Source organism: Mastacembelus armatus, chromosome 16, assembly GCF_900324485.2.
Source record: "Mastacembelus armatus chromosome 16, fMasArm1.2, whole genome shotgun sequence".
In the NCBI taxonomy this organism is placed as follows: Eukaryota; Metazoa; Chordata; class Actinopteri; order Synbranchiformes; family Mastacembelidae; genus Mastacembelus; species Mastacembelus armatus.
In genome coordinates, this window is record NC_046648.1 from 19,958,688 (window position 1) to 19,977,870 (window position 19,183).

General features: G+C 37.9%; 2 protein-coding genes and 1 long non-coding RNA gene across 7 annotated transcripts in view; 1 reads left to right on the forward strand and 2 right to left on the reverse strand.

Annotated features, from left to right (window-relative positions):
* myom3 (myomesin 3) overlaps window positions 1-437 on the reverse strand; it is a 51,069-nt gene extending 50,632 nt beyond the window's left edge. For 2 of the 3 annotated variants that reach the window (XR_003296262.1, XM_026317260.1), the window contains exon 1: window positions 196-437. The gene's annotated coding sequence lies outside the window, so the exon portion shown is untranslated. The remainder of the gene's footprint in view (window positions 1-195) is intronic. The other variant, XM_026317261.1, reaches the window with a different exon arrangement.
* The window catches only part of LOC113136434 (uncharacterized), a 29,104-nt gene extending 16,269 nt beyond the window's left edge, over window positions 1-12,835 (forward strand). Inside the window, exons 5-6 of one of the 2 annotated variants that reach the window (XR_003296264.2) lie at window positions 12,292-12,407; window positions 12,670-12,835. This is a non-coding gene — a long non-coding RNA (uncharacterized LOC113136434). The remainder of the gene's footprint in view (window positions 1-12,291; window positions 12,408-12,669) is intronic. The other variant, XR_004463256.1, reaches the window with a different exon arrangement.
* ifnlr1 (interferon lambda receptor 1) lies at window positions 6,004-13,751 on the reverse strand. Of its 2 annotated transcripts, XR_003296263.1 has the most exons (8): window positions 13,435-13,751; window positions 12,074-12,200; window positions 11,285-11,454; window positions 11,002-11,186; window positions 10,310-10,451; window positions 8,993-9,123; window positions 7,597-8,498; window positions 6,004-7,500 (listed from the first exon to the last, which is right to left on the reverse strand). XR_003296263.1 is itself a non-coding variant. In XM_026317262.1 (7 exons), the coding sequence occupies exons 1-7, from the start codon at window positions 13,481-13,483 to the stop codon at window positions 7,653-7,655; spliced, it is 1,650 nt and encodes a 549-aa protein (XP_026173047.1). In that variant the 5' UTR covers window positions 13,484-13,751; the 3' UTR covers window positions 6,004-7,652. The 2 variants fall into 2 exon arrangements, 1 of the variants encoding a protein (XP_026173047.1); XM_026317262.1 differs by having other exon boundaries at window positions 6,004-8,498.
* Between the last annotated feature and the right edge of the window lie 5,432 nt (window positions 13,752-19,183).

A 19,183-nucleotide genomic window follows, 5' to 3' on the forward strand; every position in this document is an offset into this window, starting at 1 on the left:
AAAGCTACATCCACTGAGACCATCAAATTCTAAGACCGTTAGGAAGTTCAAGTATCTGGAGGAACAAGCCACAAAAAAGAAACTGACAATAGTCTAATCATTAACTGCAGATGCACAATGTGGTGTGCATTTTACAAGGCTGATGCAGTTTTATATTCTATTTAGGGTTATCACATACTTTAATGATTCACTAACCTGTCTTAGCTGTCTGATACTCGTGCTAGATCTAGATGAAGGCTGAGTAAAGGAAATCCCACTCACGAAAAGATATAGGTGAGCTCCTCTGGGTGTCAAAAATTGGTAGGACGGATAAATCCCACTTCCTTTTTTCTCTACCCGTCTGTCTCCTCAAAGAACTTATTTATGTCTCACCACTCTATTACCTATCACTGTCTGTTTGTGTCTACCTCACTCTCTCTTTGCCTCTTTTGATTAAGCAATGAGGGTGACCCTGATCACAAAGTGTCCTTCAGTGCCAAGTACGTGGGCAACACAATGCTCTCTCATTCTTAAGTTGGTAAATATAGACCAATGACACCTCCTTTTGGGTGCTCACACACATGCACACAAACATAGACACAGATCATTGCTATCCACCAGATCCATTTACAGACAGTTCCATGGTCAAAGCTCACAGCTAAGAGATGACACAATAGATCCCTGTACAGTAAGAGAGGCTGGACCAAATGACCCGAGCAGCTGAAAGGAACAGCTGGAATGGCCTCAGGAGAACAACAGGCTGAATGTGGAAAACAAATGTCTGCTCAATAACTGTTACTGAAAGAAATACATATTTATTTTAGCCCTCTCAGAATGGTAAGCAGGAAGACAGAGATAACTGTGTAAATCAGGTTTTCAAGTTCATCTGGACTTAAATCTCTGTTACTTGATGGATTGATGTGAAATTATTCTCAGATATCCAATATTCATGTTCCTCAGAGGATAGATCCCCTGACGTCCTCTTAACACTTCTGTCTGGATTCATTTGTAAAAGTTTAAGATGTCGAATACTGAATACTTGCAAAATTGTGCCAGTGTCAGTACCTGACATTCCCATCAATCTCAGCTGTCCTTTGTGCGCACTAATTAATGATTATGAGTTAAATGTTAAACATTGTACTTGCTAAATATCTTATAATTAAATTGTCATTCTGAGCATGTTAACATCCTAAGCTCAGCATTTATCTCAAAGCACTAGTCTGCCAGAGGATAACCTCACTGAGGTTTGTTGGTTGTTGTAGTAGGTGTACATGATTGAATAAGAATTTAAAGGAGGCCCACTTTTTGCTGTAATTATTGGTTTGTATGGTTTATTGATTTCGTATGCAGTAGTGCAGACTGACCAGGACTAAAAGCACACAGGTGCTATGAAGAAACAAGGCATCATTCAAGGCCATAGAATTATATGGAAGGGTGGGAGCATTTATTTATAAGCTTTTAGCAGCCACACCTGCCTCTGGAATATCAGCACACAATATGTGCCAGGCCTTTCTCTCATACACTAGCAGTGAGTGTCAGACTAAGAATAACTACTGAGGCAAACCAAATTGTGGTCCACCTTTTTTCAGCTTTCCATTTGGAAAATACCTAAGCTTTCAGGCCCACCAGGAACATCTCATGTCATGCTGTCTTTTACTTCTTACGGCACTTATTTTGGAAAGGGTGTCACCGTTGCATTTTTGGGAGCTCTGAGGTTATACAATAATGCTGCACTTTTACTAAGAAGTTCCTGATGTCTCTGCTTGCCAACTTAAGCCTGGTGCATCAGTTAGACCACTTATGCAAATCAATTGTTTGCACTTTCCCTAAAGAACCTAAACACAAAATATGTAAAGAGTCTGTACTGTACATGTACCAGGTGAAACATGTATTGCAAGACAACAAGGAATAAGTATTTGCCACACACCCAGAACAACTTATTTTATTAATGATTAAAGCATATTCACAATTCATGCTTGCTCTGTGCATTTACTTCGATAAATTATGGATAAAAGCCAGAGTCAGTGTGACTCTGTGGCAAACATATTCCTTGTTGGATATGCTTGCATTTTATCTGCACCTCACAAGTGCAGAGGATATCATACCCTTATGTGTGGGTTGCTGTGAAGAGAATAGCCTGTGATATGATAGCTGTATTTGATGCCACATTGGAGTCAGTTTCTAGGAAACAAGGGAAAGGATTGTTAAAAGTGAATTGAGTGTTTGATATGTATTACATCTAAAATACTTTTATTTAGGAACTTTAAAAAAAAAAAACCATAGAGGAGCTTGAGCAGCTTTTAATATAACTTAACAGTTGATACCTGCGCACTTGAAAATCTGTTTTTAAATACAATTAGAAGCTGCTGTTAAAGCGTTTTTCCCTCAGATTGTTGTGTGGCATGTGTTTTTGTCATTATACTGTATGCTGTCTGTTTTGGTAAAGAAGTGTTAGGTATCTGTTTACACTATCAATAATGCATTTGTCAATTTCAAGCATGAAGCAATCATTGTTTTCCAGAGTTCTGTTGGTGGAAACTAAATATTACCGAACTTTTGTTTTCATCTTCCTACCTACTGGTGATTGGCCTTAGAATAGACCTTAATGGACACCAAAGTCTCTGAGATGATCCATCATTTCCTGGCCATCCTTGACAGCTTTTTGTCACGCCTTTTTCTAATCAAGCACCCACTAAGTGCTCATTAAAATGCAAGAGAATGAAGGAAAGGAACGAAGTGATTGCATACATTTATATGCAGACTTCAATTCATCAAGTGATTGGGTATGAGAGTGAGACAGGTGCCTTTTCAATGGCAGGAGAAGTGCTGCTGCTATAATTCACTTATGTCTCATCAAAGTGGAAAAATACAGTGTTTATGAAGCTCCTCAACATCTTACCTGTTATTGTGTTATGACCAGACCTTAGTAGGATCGATTAATGGCCTCAGTACTGCTTGTCAGATGGTCAAATAACTTTGGAAACCATCTCTGTTCTTTTAGTTTTCAAGGTAGTCGGAAATACGATGTATGAATCCCTTCATTTACTAATGTAACCTGCCCTAAGACTGATGACATCATCTTCCTACATACTTAGGCTCCTGCTAGGAAATTTGAAATTCTGGGCTGTGTAAATTGACTTTACATGACTTGATCACATAGCTATCTATCTATCTTATCAGAAAAATCCATTTGTAAAGGAAGATGGCTGCTGCCAAGATAGGGTGAATGCCGGTTGACTGTTTTATGACTCCCAAATCTATCCTTGTTCTCTCAGCATTTTAAACATGTTTCTAATGTGGGTATAATTTCTTCAGAGGGTGTAATTTTTCCTTTGCTCTATCTCCATGCTGGAACCCTAAATGGCAATAGAGTGTAATAAATTAGGCAATCATAACTGCTTATATCCCAAAGGAGCCTTCTGAAATGCTGCTTTGGAGTTTAACCCTTAAAGAAACCATTAAACGTTAATGTGAAACTCTACCCATATCACTATATAGAAAAAAAAAAAGAGAACATAAGTTTCAAGGACACACTGCAGTGAGTATATTGCTGTTTTGAGGAGAATGGAAAAAAGCTGCTTTTTGATTTCATTCCATCTCTTAACTTTCTGGGATTTTCCTGTACAATGGTCAAACCTGGTTACTTCCTTTGTGTTCTCAGTACTGGAAATGACGTAATGACTTGTGGTTAAGACTCTTAGTCCATCACCATAGTCACTGATCCAGGGCAGCACATAACTTCAGCTGTGATTTAAATTCTATGTACAGAATCATTGGGTTCATCCAAAGCTCTATCATGCCTGTAGGACTCAAGAACATTTGCACAGCAATCGTGCATCCAGTCTTCTCAGGTTGAAATGGGAGAAAGACAACCTTCTGGCACAGAAAGAGGAAAGAACCTGTCAGCACTGCCAGCCAAGTAAAGACTTTTTTTTTAGACACTTGTCCAAAGAAGAGCCTGGGGGAACAAGAAAAAGAGAACAATGAAAAGCTGAACAATAAGCCCTGTTTCATGTCTCACCTATATAAACATGCCAGAAATCGGAAATACCTCTTACAGAAATACCCTGCAGTGTGCTGTCAGTATGACTCGGTTTTGTTTTATCATTTCACGTCTTTGCCATTTTACATTCTGTTTAATTCTCTTGGAGGTAGTTGTCCCAAATTTTCTTGACTGGATCTCACCCAATTTCTTTGTTTCTCTATTTCCCACTTACACCCACACACAGGAGCCATTTCACGCGACCATTTCATCATTTTTATTTTCTTTCTCTTTTTTTGGTAGATACGATGGTAACCTTGCTGGCTCTCATGCTAAATCTCCCATCACAATTCCCACTTTTCCTCGCTACTCTTTTTTTCAGCCCTGCTCCATTCTCACTGCACTCATGTGGCAAGTGCGGCATATGTGACTCCATCTCAAATAGCAGAACAAAAGCAGCATGGTCATGGACATGCTTGGGCTTTGATGAAAAGAGGATGACAGAAGGGCTGCAAAATAGAACAGAACATGCAATGTACTTGTGCTGGTTTATTGTGGTGTACACAGAACAAGATAGAAATATTAATAGCAGCAACATATTTCCTTCTTTGAGTATACACACAATCAATTGTGATGACTGCATGCAAAAAATAAATTTATAATGTATCTAAGTATTACCCTATAAAGTTTGAATCTTTAGACAGTATTACTTCTGCAGCATTTTAGGTTTTGTGCTTCTGTGTTATGATCTTGGTCAGAAGTATTTTCTGTGAGGGAATCTGACTATAAACGGAGGTCTGACTTGTGGTCATGTTAGATCATTTTCTGTTTTTTGGGACAGGTGTACCTGAAACTCTGAAACTATAAATGCAGTAATGGATAGACCTCTGAAAAAAATGCTGACTGACTTTTTTGGTTTACTGTCACTTTAATTATTCAATTCAATTCAATTCAATTCAAATATATAATTACTGTAGTCAGTTCAGACCTTTTTTTTTTTTTTTTAAAGGTACAGTATATCTGTTACTGTTTCAGTGTTACCTGTTCTGTATATAGGTCAACCTTTTACTTTTAAATTTTCCTTTGGAGTATCTGGTAACACTTGCATTATCAAGCACACAATAGCATATTAAACCTGGGATTCTCCCCAGGGTCTAAATTATCTCTTGGCAAGCCATCACATGGACGTGGATACAATATTTCCTTCTTAGCATTGGACAGATAAATGTTAGGGCCACTTCCTCTTTTAAAGAAAGAAAAAGGACCTCAATTTCAAATTACAGTTAAATTCCCTGCTTGGGACTAAAAATTATCTATTTAATAGAAATTAGATATCTTTTTAAAATTATGCAAAAATGATCACCCAAAGCACAAGATTTTGCATAATATACACCATACAGACATTGTGTTTTTAAACATTTAAAGTGATTGTTGGTTTTACTTCCTCAGATTTCCACAGTCAAACAGGCAGAACTACAAAACAAGGCCTTTGTATTCTTCATTCCCTCACTGAAGGAACACCCATACCTTAGCAAGAGCCTGTTGTTGAACTTTGGATGCATTTGTGCAATCCACCTCACTACTTTATTGTCTGACTCAGAATGTTTACATAATGTAGCAAGGATCATTACCTTTTTTCTGTCACTTTTTTTTCATCCCATCTGAGTTACTTGTATCAGTAACTATAAATAGTTTGATGTGCCAACCAGATGGTGATTGTTAGAGTAAAAAAAGTTCAAGACACTAAAAACCGACCCTGGTGAAGCCAGTGAATGCACACAAACCATCATCACATTTCTTTGCTGTAGTTACAGAACAATCAGTCATGATAAAAAAGCTTCAGAATTCCAGTATCGTAACTTTGAAGTGACATCATATTGCTGTGTTATATTAGAAGGCAACGCAACCTTTTTAACATAAACTTTTAATAAAAAATCACTGCAAATACAGCAATAAAGTTTATTACATTCCTTCATTTACATTTATTTGGTACAAGTATAATACATCTGTATATCTGTATTGTGGACAGAACATCTGTGGATATGTGTCTGTATGTGACTAACATCAAACTGCTTCAGTATACCTGACATTTTTCTGCCTTTTATAAAAGATTACATTCAGGCTATTCACTTACTGTCACTGTTATCAGTGCGGTGGCTTTGTGGCTTTGGGTTTCACCATGACCCCATCTACTAATATACAGTATTTATACATCTTGTATTTTCTTCCCTGAATTAACAGCAAAAAATAGTTCATGAGCTTCATGTAATTAAAAAAAACAAAACAAACAAACAAAAAAAACAAAACACCACATCCTTTCTTACGTGCTCTTTATGTTTTATACATCATTGATAATACCAAGATATGTTGAACAGAAAAACAGGGATAGGTTCATTTCTAGCAGTCATACAGTCATTTTAGTCCCATTACAAACAGCTCAAAATATGACTGTATGTGTTGTGTTATGTCTAATGTTTTATTCAGCCACAAAACAATCAGATTTGTTTCATATCTAATCTTTAAGGCTGGCTGTCCACATTGTAATTTTAAGGTGAACAGACTGGCTGTGTTTATTTAGGGAGTGTAATAAGTTGCAATAATGTGTCACCATAGGGATGGCACATAGACGGACATGCTTATTATGTGTTTGGGCTGCTATTAATTCTTTATTTTTTAAAATGTTGACAGACAACATATTAACTTGTGGTAAAATATCTACTTGTACTGACTATAGCATATTAAAAGTTTTATGTTATGTTTATATACTTGGTTAAGGTTAGGGAAAGCTCATGGTCTGGTTTAGTACAGGAAAAATCAACAGACACAATGTGTGTTTGTTAACTTTTAACTAAAATGACAATCTTTCCCTAATCTTAATTAAAATGCTTTTGTTGCCTACATCCAACCACAGACAGGTATGTGGATGCACGCCTAGCTTTGGGCTATCATAGCAATGTAAAAAAAAAAAGTATATTGAAATATACTGAAATATTATGATTAAAGGACATTGAACTCTACACAGGACACAAGTCAAATGCTTATTGACACTTTAAACAAAGAACAAGAGGTTTTGTCCAGAACAGATAAAATCAGTAATGAAAGAAGTCAACTTTTGGCACAGCTTTCAGCAATAAAATATCTTTTAAAATACAATATTATACAAGTCCTTGCTTATTTTACATCGTTTAACATATTCCTACATTTTATTAAGTACACATATGCAACGGTTTCTTCAAATGTTAAATCCAGGGCTTAAAGACTATTGTACATACTTTTAACATTTAACAGTTTTGGTTTAATAAATAGAAGCAGCAATGAAATGTTTCTAAAGGTGTAGAGGAGGTTGTTAAATGGGACTTTTGTTTTGGATAAATCTGGATTGTCATGTGAAAGGAGAGTTTATGAATGTCCCTGCATTGTCAGCCACACAGTGACAGCAAAGTCATTCATCTGCCAGAGTTCTGGACTGTCACTAAAGCACCGATACCGACAACGCTCCCTTCGTCCATTTGTTAAGAAGGCGGCTGCAATGAAAACACCTGTACAGATTTTTTGGACTCGAATTAGAAAAAGTTGTTTTTTAAGATTATAGAGTGTCCTTTAATTTATACCACCCAACCCCCCACCTTCCTCACCTTTCTCCTCCTTTTTGGGATAAGGTCAAGTTCAAGAATAGATTGTCCTTTCCTATTCACAACTGTTTTGCTGCATTTCCCCGGAGGAACTCAGGCATCCAGTTTTGTTTGTAACCAGAGTCAAACATGATGCCCCCACTTGATGGTGTGTTCTGGCATCCCTGGCGTAAGTAGGTAACAACTGGTTGAGTTGGGGAGTAATCAGTGTTGCAGTATGGCTGAGTTGGTGTGTTTACAGTGTTATCATCACACCCAGAGTCTGACCACTCCGAACTATCACAGCTCTGCAATGATGCTAATAATGGTCCCTCCTTCTGGGAGTCTATGAGGTCCAATAAAAGAGGTTTTCTCTCAGGGGTGTCTCCTGTGCTGCTCTGGACCTGAAAGTCGAGTGAAGACAGCACTAGTTCTCCATTGGTTTTACGCATTGTGTGCAGCTGCAAAGGCCTGGATAGATTCCCTTCGAATGATTTTAGATCATGTGATGGTGGTACTTCACGTGAGATCAGTATTGGACTTGGTCCATCCCAGGCTTCTCCTCTCGAAGTCAATGTTAGGTTACTATTTCCTCTCTCTGCAGTAGTACACTGCTGTTCATTCTCTTCAGTGGGAACATGTACAGCCACTGCACTGTAGATTTCAGAGGACTGGGCACTTGCATCTTGAGGAGTCAAGGTTGGACTGTGTGCAGCTATGTCCACAAAGGAGCCAATGATGTCTTGCCAGGCTTGGCAGGGTATATCCTGAGGGGAGTAACCTCCAATCCAAGGTGTGGGCACTTTTGGTTGGATTGTGGTGTAAATTGTTTGGTTACTTGGAGTGCACACCACTGGTTTGGAAATGATGAGTTTCCCATCTGGAGACTGCAGTACTTTACGCCGAGTGTCAGAATGACCTGTTACCTGTTTTAAAGATAAGCAAGACATAGCCATCAAAGTTGAATAGTTGAATAAATGCTTGATTTTTTATTTTTTTTTAGCCTTTAATTTGATCTAGACTATAGCATAATATATGTACAGAAAATTAAAATGTGGCAACTGTAGCACATGATAGAAACTGAGCAAGTAAATCGGCTGGCTTCTTGTAAGAGCTCTGGCAATATTTTTAAAATTTACATCACATTAATTCATTTGGAAAAAAATAGATATATAGGAAGTTCTTGGGAAAACTTTGCCTTTATGTTTGGGAAGACTTCAACCACAGGAAATTTATTATCTCTGAAACCCCTAAATATCCTGTGGTTGAAGTCTTCCAAGACACGCAACTAAACTTAACAAAAACAACTTCCTCATTTAGACACAGTGAACACGTACAGTAATTAATATGGGTGTGTTTTTCCAGTAAGGCAACATTTGCTTGTCAGAACCCAGACACATTAAAGAAAGAAAAGACTTACCAATGAATGTGGCATGCTGTTTTTCCTGCCACCCTTGACATAGTTGTATGTATACAGAACTAAGGTCATGACTATGGCTGCCGGAAGAGCAGCACACAGGAGAAGCCATGGCAAAAGCATTCGAGGATCATCTGAGGGAGAAGAACACTGATGTCATGTACTAATCAGAGAAATCTTGAAATTTGGATACCCTAAAGCACTTTAAAACACTTGAGTCTTAAACAGTCTGATAATGACACACAAGCTTAGGCACGTTCACAGGGAGTAGCACTGTAGCATGCCAGTGACGTAGTTGAATACGCTGTTTTCCTGGATATACCAGCACATGTACGTAGTTCTGGGAAGTAATTGAATGTTAGTCAACAGGAACTTATCTCAACGGAAATCTATACACTAGCCTACCGAGGGAGAAAACCCACCGTTTAGAAATGAGATCTGGCCGTGGATTTGAGTGTATTTTAAATCACTTGTGCGTTTCCGTAATATAAAACAAAGGTTGTCTACATTCATTACTGTCAGGTTTAAGGGTAGAGACTAAACAATAGGAAAAGCTAAGGGAGGAAGAATATCACCTTTACAAGAAAAGTTTGTAAATGAATCTGCCAATCATTAGTCAGACAAAGCAGACAAGGGAGAAATTGCTTCTGAAGCATTTATGAGGGCGATTTTTCATCAAATCGCTCTTCAGTTAACACAAGACCATTTTCAATGGCATTAAAGTGAGGAAAGTATGGTCATTGTGGTAAATTGGCTTTTTTTTTTTTTTTCATTGAAAAAACATTCTGGTGTTAACCAGCGGACCTGTCCTGTTGATACTGACACAGTAAGGCTGGGTGTTAAAACATAGTGTAGTGTTTTGATAATAAATCAAACACTACACTATGTTTTAAGTGTTTGCAATCACTTGAGGAGATGAGCACAAACTAAGTGAAATGCAGGAAGTGTACTATTTTCAAGAACCTTTCTCCACAGCAGGTGGGTCCTTGAAAGCTTCCCACTAAGTTGTTGAGTGTCACACTGTTGTCTCAAGTGATATTTTAAGGTTAGTTCTACTGCCTTCAGTCAAGTTTGTGGAAAAGTACACAAAAGTGTTGATGAAATGTATTCACTCAAAATGATTTTCAAATTTTACAGAGAGACTCTATTGTAGCAAAAACATTATTAAAAATACATATTCATGAACAAATGCATCAACACATTAAAATATTTGTGTGAAATATCGGGCATATCATGTGCTAGTAATTAATTTCTTGTTCAATGTCCAATATCAATAATCTGATCAATATAATCTGCACTAGGTGTAAACATTGTTCTCACATGGGAGTATGACGCAGAAGGAGGTATTCTGACTCTCTGAACGACCCCACTCAGCTAAAGGCTTGTAGACCACATGGCCACAGAATTTTGTTTGGTTGTTCTTCAGGTTGATGACAAACCGACCAGTATCTGTTTTATTGACCTGGAGACACGGTGGAGCATATGAAAAAATAATCAGTTTATTCCACTGCAGGTTGCACAAATTTTTTATTTTAAATGTTTCAGCTCAGTAAGAACAAGCAGTTGACAAAACCCTTTAGCTTTTTATCATTTAAATGAACTAAGTCACAGATAATTTAGTTTCTTAACTTACTGCTTAAAATATTGACCTATGTAAATATATACTCAGTGTAAATGCACACTTACTATGAGGAACACATGGCTGATCTTGTGCAAGTCTATACAAGAGTTCTGCCATGAATTTTACCTTTTACAAAGTTTATAATTATTGGTTATACAACTGGACACGCATAATTGAATTTGTTTATTATTGAGATCATATTGGAGTATGTTTATCATTGTATTAAAAGACAAATTAATTTAGAAGCAGATGAAGGTTCAGTTCTAGTCCTGTGATTCTCCAGAATTTCTCAAGGTTTTAATTGTATCGTAATATATTTTGTATCATGGCTTTATATTCATATATAAATGAAAATGTGTACAGTACAATTCATGTTTTACTGTAAACTCACCAGTGCAGCCCACTTTGGTTCAGTGATTTTTAAAGTATAAATAATGACACTTTTAGAGGGCCCATTTGTGCTGTTGGTGATGATTTCTGCAATGGAGACTCCATTTGGCCCCAATGGCAGGGTGACATTAACATGTAGTGATGACACATTTGTGCCAATAGACAAGACGGGTGGACCTAGAACAGCTATGGAGACAAAGAAGATAAATGAATGAATGTTGTAAGAGTCTACATCTGGATTGGAGGAAACCAAGTAATGCATTAATGAATGTGGAGGTCCTTACTGTCTGCCATAGGTTTAAACCTCTTGGTTCTGCCATGAAAGTGACCGTTAACGAAGACCCGGGCCCGGTATTGAACGTCGTGAACTGATAGGGTTTCCGCAGTCAGGTCACATGACAGAGTGGTAATATTGTGACACTCCTTTTTTATCTGGAACTTTTCCGTAACATCACTGAAATAAACGCAATAAAAAGTGTGGTCAGTCTGTGAAACCATTTGGATATCTTCCATTGTCAGTACACACTTTACTTTGTTACTTTGTTAACCCAATGTAACTTAGGAAGATTTTGTTTTTAACAAGGAGTGAGCATAGTTAAATCATTCTTTTTCTACAGCTGACTTGATGAATGTCACCTCAGGTGATGCTGGCAGGGACAACAGTCAATAAGACTGGGATGGCACTTTTTCTGGGAGACTGTATCATGATTAATTAGATGAGATAGCATTTCCAGTTTAAGTAATAATAAGAAAAAGAAATTCTTCTTGGAAGCCAGGAAAGCACAGAATGCCTGTTCCATCTCTATCCAGTGAGGAGACCAGAGCACAGTCCATACTAAGGACTGGAAACAGGCTCTACAGATGTTCTTTAGTGCTGTTTCTAAGCTTCTGATGGTTCAGATGAAACAAAGCACCTGCATGCCAGGTGCCTTTTCTAGGGATAAGTAAAGGAAGATAGATAGAGACGGAGACTGAGACTGACCTCCTCAGACAAAGCTCTAATAAACTACAATGTCTATGTTGTGTCTATAATTACAAACATTTCTGGTCAATTACAGCATCGTGGGTCTTACCTCCAATACTCAACTCTGTAGAGCACCTTGTCCTGAGCGTTGGTAGGCTTCTTAGGAACCCAGTGAAGTACATTGTTAAAGTTCTTGGAGACAAAATACACGTCGTCATTTCCCATCAAAGGACAAGCTGAAGAAAAAAAGAGCAGTCTGTGTAAATCATTTTGTGGCCAATGCTAATGCTGTGTCCATGTTTTTCATTTGCTCTGCTCTGTTTTTAGGGCAGCACGGTGGATTAGTGGTTGGCGGTAAAAAGTTCCCGGTCTGAAACCCAGCAGGCGCCTTTCTGTGTGGAGTTTTCACCATGTACTGCTGTGACTCTAAATTGTTCATAGAAGTGAGTGTGAGTGGTGTCTATATATGGCCCTGTGAAGGACTGGTGGACATGCAGGCATAGATAATACATGTGTGGATGGTTTGCTTTTACTGTACGTGAAAAATTCATAATCCATGTCCACAATCCATATTTGTCTCTTATACAGTAGATTTGCATGTTTAGATTTAGTAGTTTTTGATACTCACTAAAACACTATTCTGTACTATACCAAAAGCGCTGAACTCCCTTGAAAACTGACAGCTCGCCTTTATCTGTGTTGCAGCCCAGTTTCAGCGGATATCGCAAAACTGTTCGAACCTCAGCAAACACCCTCAGCCCGTCTCCTCAAATATGAAGCCACTCAAATGCTAAGGTCTGATCAATGCTGTGCACATACGCTGGATCTGGGACAGCAGGCAGATTATGCAAGATGGACTTTGTTTCTCCAGGTAACTGAAAGTCAGGACTGTGCTTTGTTCCTTATCTTTGCTAGTCATATGTTTGATACAAGGAAATAATTGCTACCTCTCAAGCCTCCATACAGGAAAGTGATACAGAACACTCTCCTTCAGTGCTATCAGTGTAGTCCCCTGCACTGTACAGCTAAACTTAGTTATAAAACACATTTCCATGATGTCAGCCCATATACAGTACACATAGCTAGTGCCGTACCAACCAAGACTGTATTACCATTTTAATGTTATAGCCCATATAGTTTATTAATGTGAAAGACAGTTGAAAATTACACCGTGAGTAGTCCAATTAAAATTAGCATTTTTATAAGCTATAAAATGATATAGTCAATATTAGATCAGCCAGATTCTAAAATGAAATGCCTTTTTTTCGTCAAGTGCTGTCATTAAAAATGTCAAAAGTCCTAACTGTGTTTTAGGACAGGGCATCATTCACTGCCAAATGCTATATATTTTATTGATTTTTTGTTGTTACTGTGTATTTCTCCTCTGAAGCCTACTTTGTAAAACAAATTGTCAGGTACTCAGTTTCTATAATTCAAAGCATAGATCCTTATGCGCTCCTCTGTACTCACCATAGCAGAATAGCAGGAGGATGATGATCTCCAGAGACCACATCTTCATCAAAAAATACCTAGTCCTTCTAGGTATTTTACTGACTGCTCCCCACAGACCGGTAAACCGGTCACTCCAAATTAGCTGTTGCTAAATTGTGAATTATAAATAAGAGCAGCATAATACACACACATAGGAAAACAAACTACTTAACCTTCCCAGTATCCAAAATCCTCACAAGCGAAAGCAGAATCAGTGTCAAAATGCTTATAAAATATTGAAGTTGTATTGAGTTTCAGTGCATTATCCTGCTTTAGCTTCTCAGTCATCTCTGACATGTCCTGGGAAAGGAGTGGCTTTACTCAGGTGTGCAGGTGTACTTTGGCATTTGATATTGTTCCTGTTTTTTTTTTTTTTTTTCCCTGTTGCCACCCACTTGCTCTCTCTCTCTCTCTTGCGCTCTCTCTTGCGCTCTCTCTCTCTCTCTCTCACTCTCTCCCTCCCTCTCTCTCTCTCACTCTCTCTCTCACTCTCACTCACTCACTCCCTCACTCACTGTCTATCTTGTCTTTCAGGTTATTTCTGGTTTCTGTAGTTTACTGGAAGTGACTATAAAAACTTCAGTATGCAGCAGACAGAAACTGAAAGCATATTCGAGACACACTAGATGTCTTAAGAGGTGCATCTGGTTCACAGCTCATTGAGTGCATACAAAGTGAAGGAACAGGCTGTTATCACACAATTTAGTTAATTAAGAACCAGCTAAATGAATAAACATATGAATAGGCATTGCATTTACTAGTATACAATACAGTGGCATGAAAATGTGTGTTTCACTAAAGTATATTTCTAATTTGATTTAATTCTGCAAATTATCCAAATTTATTAAGCTCTCATGCAAACAAAACATAACTCGCAGATTACTTTTCCTATAAAACATATTGACTTTTGCATTTTAGTTGTAAATAAATGTCATTTCTACAAGACAGGGTTGGGATATGATAATCAAGCTGCATTTGGATTCATATAAAATACCATTGAACCCTAGTTTAATATATTACAGCTTCATATTAATTACAACAGCAGTGTAACAAAAGACATTGCATAATGGGTACCTACTGGTAATAGCTTGCTTACTGAAAGACATGCAGAATATGTGACATTGAAAATGCATTAAAAAAAAAAGCCTTGAAAACAGCCCACGGATCATGACCACAGCGACTGAAACTTGTTTTCCTTCATTTAAAGTTAGTAATGGTAGGATTTGAAGGTGAACAGGTAGTATTTCCAGTCTGTCATACGAATATAAAGGACAGGCATGTTTTCCAGAGTCCGTCTTCTCTTTTCTCATGATAATGGCAGCTAAAGGTAGACTAAAACTGCACTGAACATAGGTATTAGTCTTTTTCAATGATCCACTCATTTCTGTACATACGATAGAAGGTGCACAAATCTGCTATAGAGTTTTTCTGATCCCAGTCACTGATTTGTGTGGGTGAGAGTCTATTGGCTTGTATGAATGAGGGAGTAGCATGAGGTAGAGCCAGTTAAGACAAAAAAAACTTTGTCTAGTTTGTTTATAAATGTGATTATTGTAAGTTAACACAAGTGGAATCATAGTTTAAACCGTGAAAGAGCAGAGGTTAGTCTTATTGTGGAGAAAGCCGATTCACTTTACTTTTAGTGCCTTAGTGCACTGTTCATAGTGCTACGTGCATAAGTGTACATGGACATGTCATCTGGACTTCAAGCGTAAACAGGGCCTGAGGCCACCATACCTAGCACTAGCACACCTAGTGTAAATGGAATGCAGTTATTATACTTGTTACTAGATACACCTGTGTCAGGTGTCAACAACTCACATAAGCTTGAGAAATAGCCATTGTGTGAACAGATGTTTCCTAGTGTTGAAAGAGGGAAGTGGATTTACTTCTTGATGCAGTTCATGATACAGTGGGTACGGAAAGTATTCAGACCCCTTTAAATTTTTCACTCTTTGTGTCATTGCAGCCATTTGCCAAAATCAAAAAAGTTCCTTTTATTTCTCATTAATGTACACTCAGCACCCCATCTTGACAGAAAAAAACAGAAATGTAGAAATTTTTGCAAATTTAATAAAAAAGAAAAACTGAAATATCACATGGTCATAAGTATTCAGACCCTTTGCAGTGACACTCATATTTAACTCACATGCTGTCCATTTCTTCTGATCCTCCTTGAGATGGTTCTGCGCCTTCATTGGAGTCCAGCTGTGTTTAATTAAACTGATTGGACTTGATTAGGAAAGGCACACACCTGTCTATATAAGACCTTACAGCTCACAGTGCATGTCAGAGCAAATGAGAATCATGAGGTCGAAGGAACTGTCCAAGGAGCTCAGAGACAGAATTGTGGCAAGGCACAGATCTGGCCAAGGTTACAAAAGAATTTCTGCAGCACTCAAGGTTCCTAAGAGCACAGTGGCCTCCATAATCCTCAAATGGAAAAAGTTTGGGACGACCAGAACTCTTCCTAGACCTGGCCGTCCAGCCAAACTGAGCAATCGTGGGAGAAGAGCCTTGGTGAGAGAGGTAAAGAAGAACCCAAAGATCACTGTGGCTGAGCTCCAGAGATGCAGTAGGGAGATGGGAGAAAGTTCCACAAAGTCAACTATCACTGCAGCCAGTGAACCAGCCGGGGCTTTATGGCAGAGTGGCCCGACGGAAGCCTCTCCTCAGTGCAAGACACATGAAAGCCCGCATAGAGTTTGCCAAAAAACACATGAAGGACCCCCAGACTATGAGAAATAAGATTCTCTGGTCTGATGAGACCAAGATTGAACTTTTTGGCGTTAATTCTAAGCGGTATGTGTGGAGAAAACCAGGCACTGCTCATCACCTGCCCAATACAATCCCTACAGTGAAACATGGTGGTGGGAGCATCATGTTGTGGGGGTGTTTTTCAGCTGCAGGGACAGGACGACTGGTTGCAATTGAAGTAAAGATGAATGCGGCCAAGTACAGAGATATCCTGGAAGAAAACCTCTTCCAGAGTGCTCAGGACCTCAGACTGGGCCGAAGGTTCACCTTTCAACAGGACAATGACCCTAAGCACACAGCTAAAATAACAAAGGAGGGGCTTCAGAACAACTCTGTGACCGTTCTTGACTGGCCCAGCCAGAGCCCTGACCTAAACCCAATTGAGCATCTCTGGAGAGACCTGAAAATGGCTGTCCACCAACGTTCACCATCCAACCTGACAGAACTGGAGAGGATCTGCAAGGAAGAATGGCAGAGGATCCCCAAATCCAGGTGTGAAAAACTTGTTGCATCATTCCCAAGAAGACTCATGGCTGTACTAGCTCAAAAGGGTGCTTCTACTCAATACTGAGCACAGGGTCTGAATACTTATGACCATGTGATATTTCAGTTTTTCTTTTTTAATAAATTTGCAAAAATTTCTACATTTCTGTTTTTTTCTGTCAAGATGGGGTGCTGAGTGTACATTAATGAGAAATAAAAGGAACTTTTTTGATTTTGGCAAATGGCTGCAATGACACAAAGAGTGAAACATTTAAAGGGGTCTGAATACTTTCCGTACCCACTGTATTTGAACTATTGATATTAAGAATGACTCAACACTCACAAATGCATGTGGACATATAAATATTATGCTGATATACCCCTGCCTTTCACTCAAAGGGAGCTGGGATAGGCTCCAGCCGATCCCCATCCTAAATTGAAATAATTGAGTAGAGATAATGGATGGATGTTATTGTACCAGTTTAACTTCATACTTCTTTGGCTGCTGGTTAAAAAAAGTGTAAACTCTTTAATAGATACAGTAGTTGATGTTTTGAATAAGATGAATTTGATGAATAAGATGAATTTTTGTGATAATTGTCGATTAGTGCAGACAGATTAGTGCTATTAAAATATTTTACCTCTTTAGCTTCAGTGTTATAAGAGCAAAACACCAATTGCTTACTTTTGTGTCAAACAACACAACAAAATCACCAAAATTTCAAGTCCCTAAGAGTTGGAATCAGTGCGCTCTGTGAGTTTAAAATGGTCTGTTTAAAACACCCATTTGACATTAGATAATCAGCTTACTTCTGGTTTTGGTTCTTGCTTTTTAGTTATTTCTTCATACAAAGCAGAGCTTAAATAATTTTACTCAATTTTACTTGTAACCCTCACCATTCTTAGATAAATGATATATTGTGATGGTAGCTAGGTTATGCTGGAGTTTTCCCATAAATTATGCAGGCTCTTGGAATATGTTCATTTATCAAATTAGGACTTGGAGAAATGCATATGATCTTTTTTGAACTCTCTGACTGCGCTCTTAATTTCTCAAAGAAGCGTAGTTGACACATTTGTACAAGCAGACTGAAAAGCCTAAAATACTTCTTGGGTAATAATCTACAACCCTGAGAGATGGCAACAGTAAGTTCTCTGAAGATGCTAAACGTATTTCCAGCGTTGTTTGTAAAGATTGATCATGTTAATTTGCTTTGATGTTCCTATGCAAATGAGAAAGACAGAGTTTAATATGATGTTGCTAAACTTTAAAGAAAAATAGCAACAGCAATTTGTTATAATTCATAATTACAGCTAGTCCAGTAGCTGAAGTCCAGTTCCGGTTCTCTCACCCTTTTGATCTTCTGAGCCAAAAGAAGTGATCTGTTATATCTCAGACTATCATGTGGCAAACCTCTAGTTAAATATGTCTCATAACTGTAGCTTTTATTGAAATTGCCTTTGCAAGAATAACATGTAAAGCATTGTTTGGTTTGTTTCATCAAAGCAAAGACAATATACTAACTACTAATCTCATTAAAATCCTTATTGATTTTAGCCTTTTCCTAATATTGCATTTACTGATCATTGTGGACACAATCTGTCATCAGGTGTTGCCTGTTTTCACTGGGTTATGGTTAGTGACACCTTATTATAGACAACAACATCCTGGCAGCGATTTGCTTTGATGATTTTAATTAGGTTGTTGTTTGACTACTGTCCTATAATCAAAGCCATTACAATATGCCACCTGGCTGCAAAATGATAAAAGCCCTGCTTCCTTTATAAACTACAGAGATCACTCTTGTTTTAAATGGAACTTGTTGAAATGTTTTTGACACAAGATGTTGACCTGATATGCTTGGCCTTCAAGTGGGTAATTGTGTGAGAACACCGCTGCTAGACAACATAAATGAACCATATGATAGACTTTGTCTTTTCAGAACCAGTTAATGCTTTTGTGTTTTCAGTATTTCAACAGCATGCTAAGAATAAGAAAGGAATCGATACAATAGAATCTCAACAAACTTATGAATTTAAAAGCATGTAAATTTCATGAATACCAAAAACAATAAAGCACCCATTTGGACTCATTAGGATCGTAATCATTAATCAGTCTTGATCAAAATGGAATCAAATCAGCATATAAAAATGTCTTGACTGAAGTGTTACTAAGCCAAATGTCTCTGCACATACACTGCAGTTATAGTTTCTTTTATAAAATAGCGTAGCAGTTTGCCTGGCACCTGTCCATCAATTAGTATTGGATCAATTAAGACTATATGATGATATTATTATGGTGTGAACATTAAAAAATTGTTAACTGCCACTATAGCCAAAAGCCCTCTCACTCATTTCTTAGTCCTCAAAGTTTCCAAATAGTTTTTAAAGCTCAGAGTAACTTGGGTTGCAATCAAAAACACAATCAATTAAATCGGTGCTCTGCCTGAACAGTTTAACACTATTTCTAGTAAGGCACCTTGTTTTC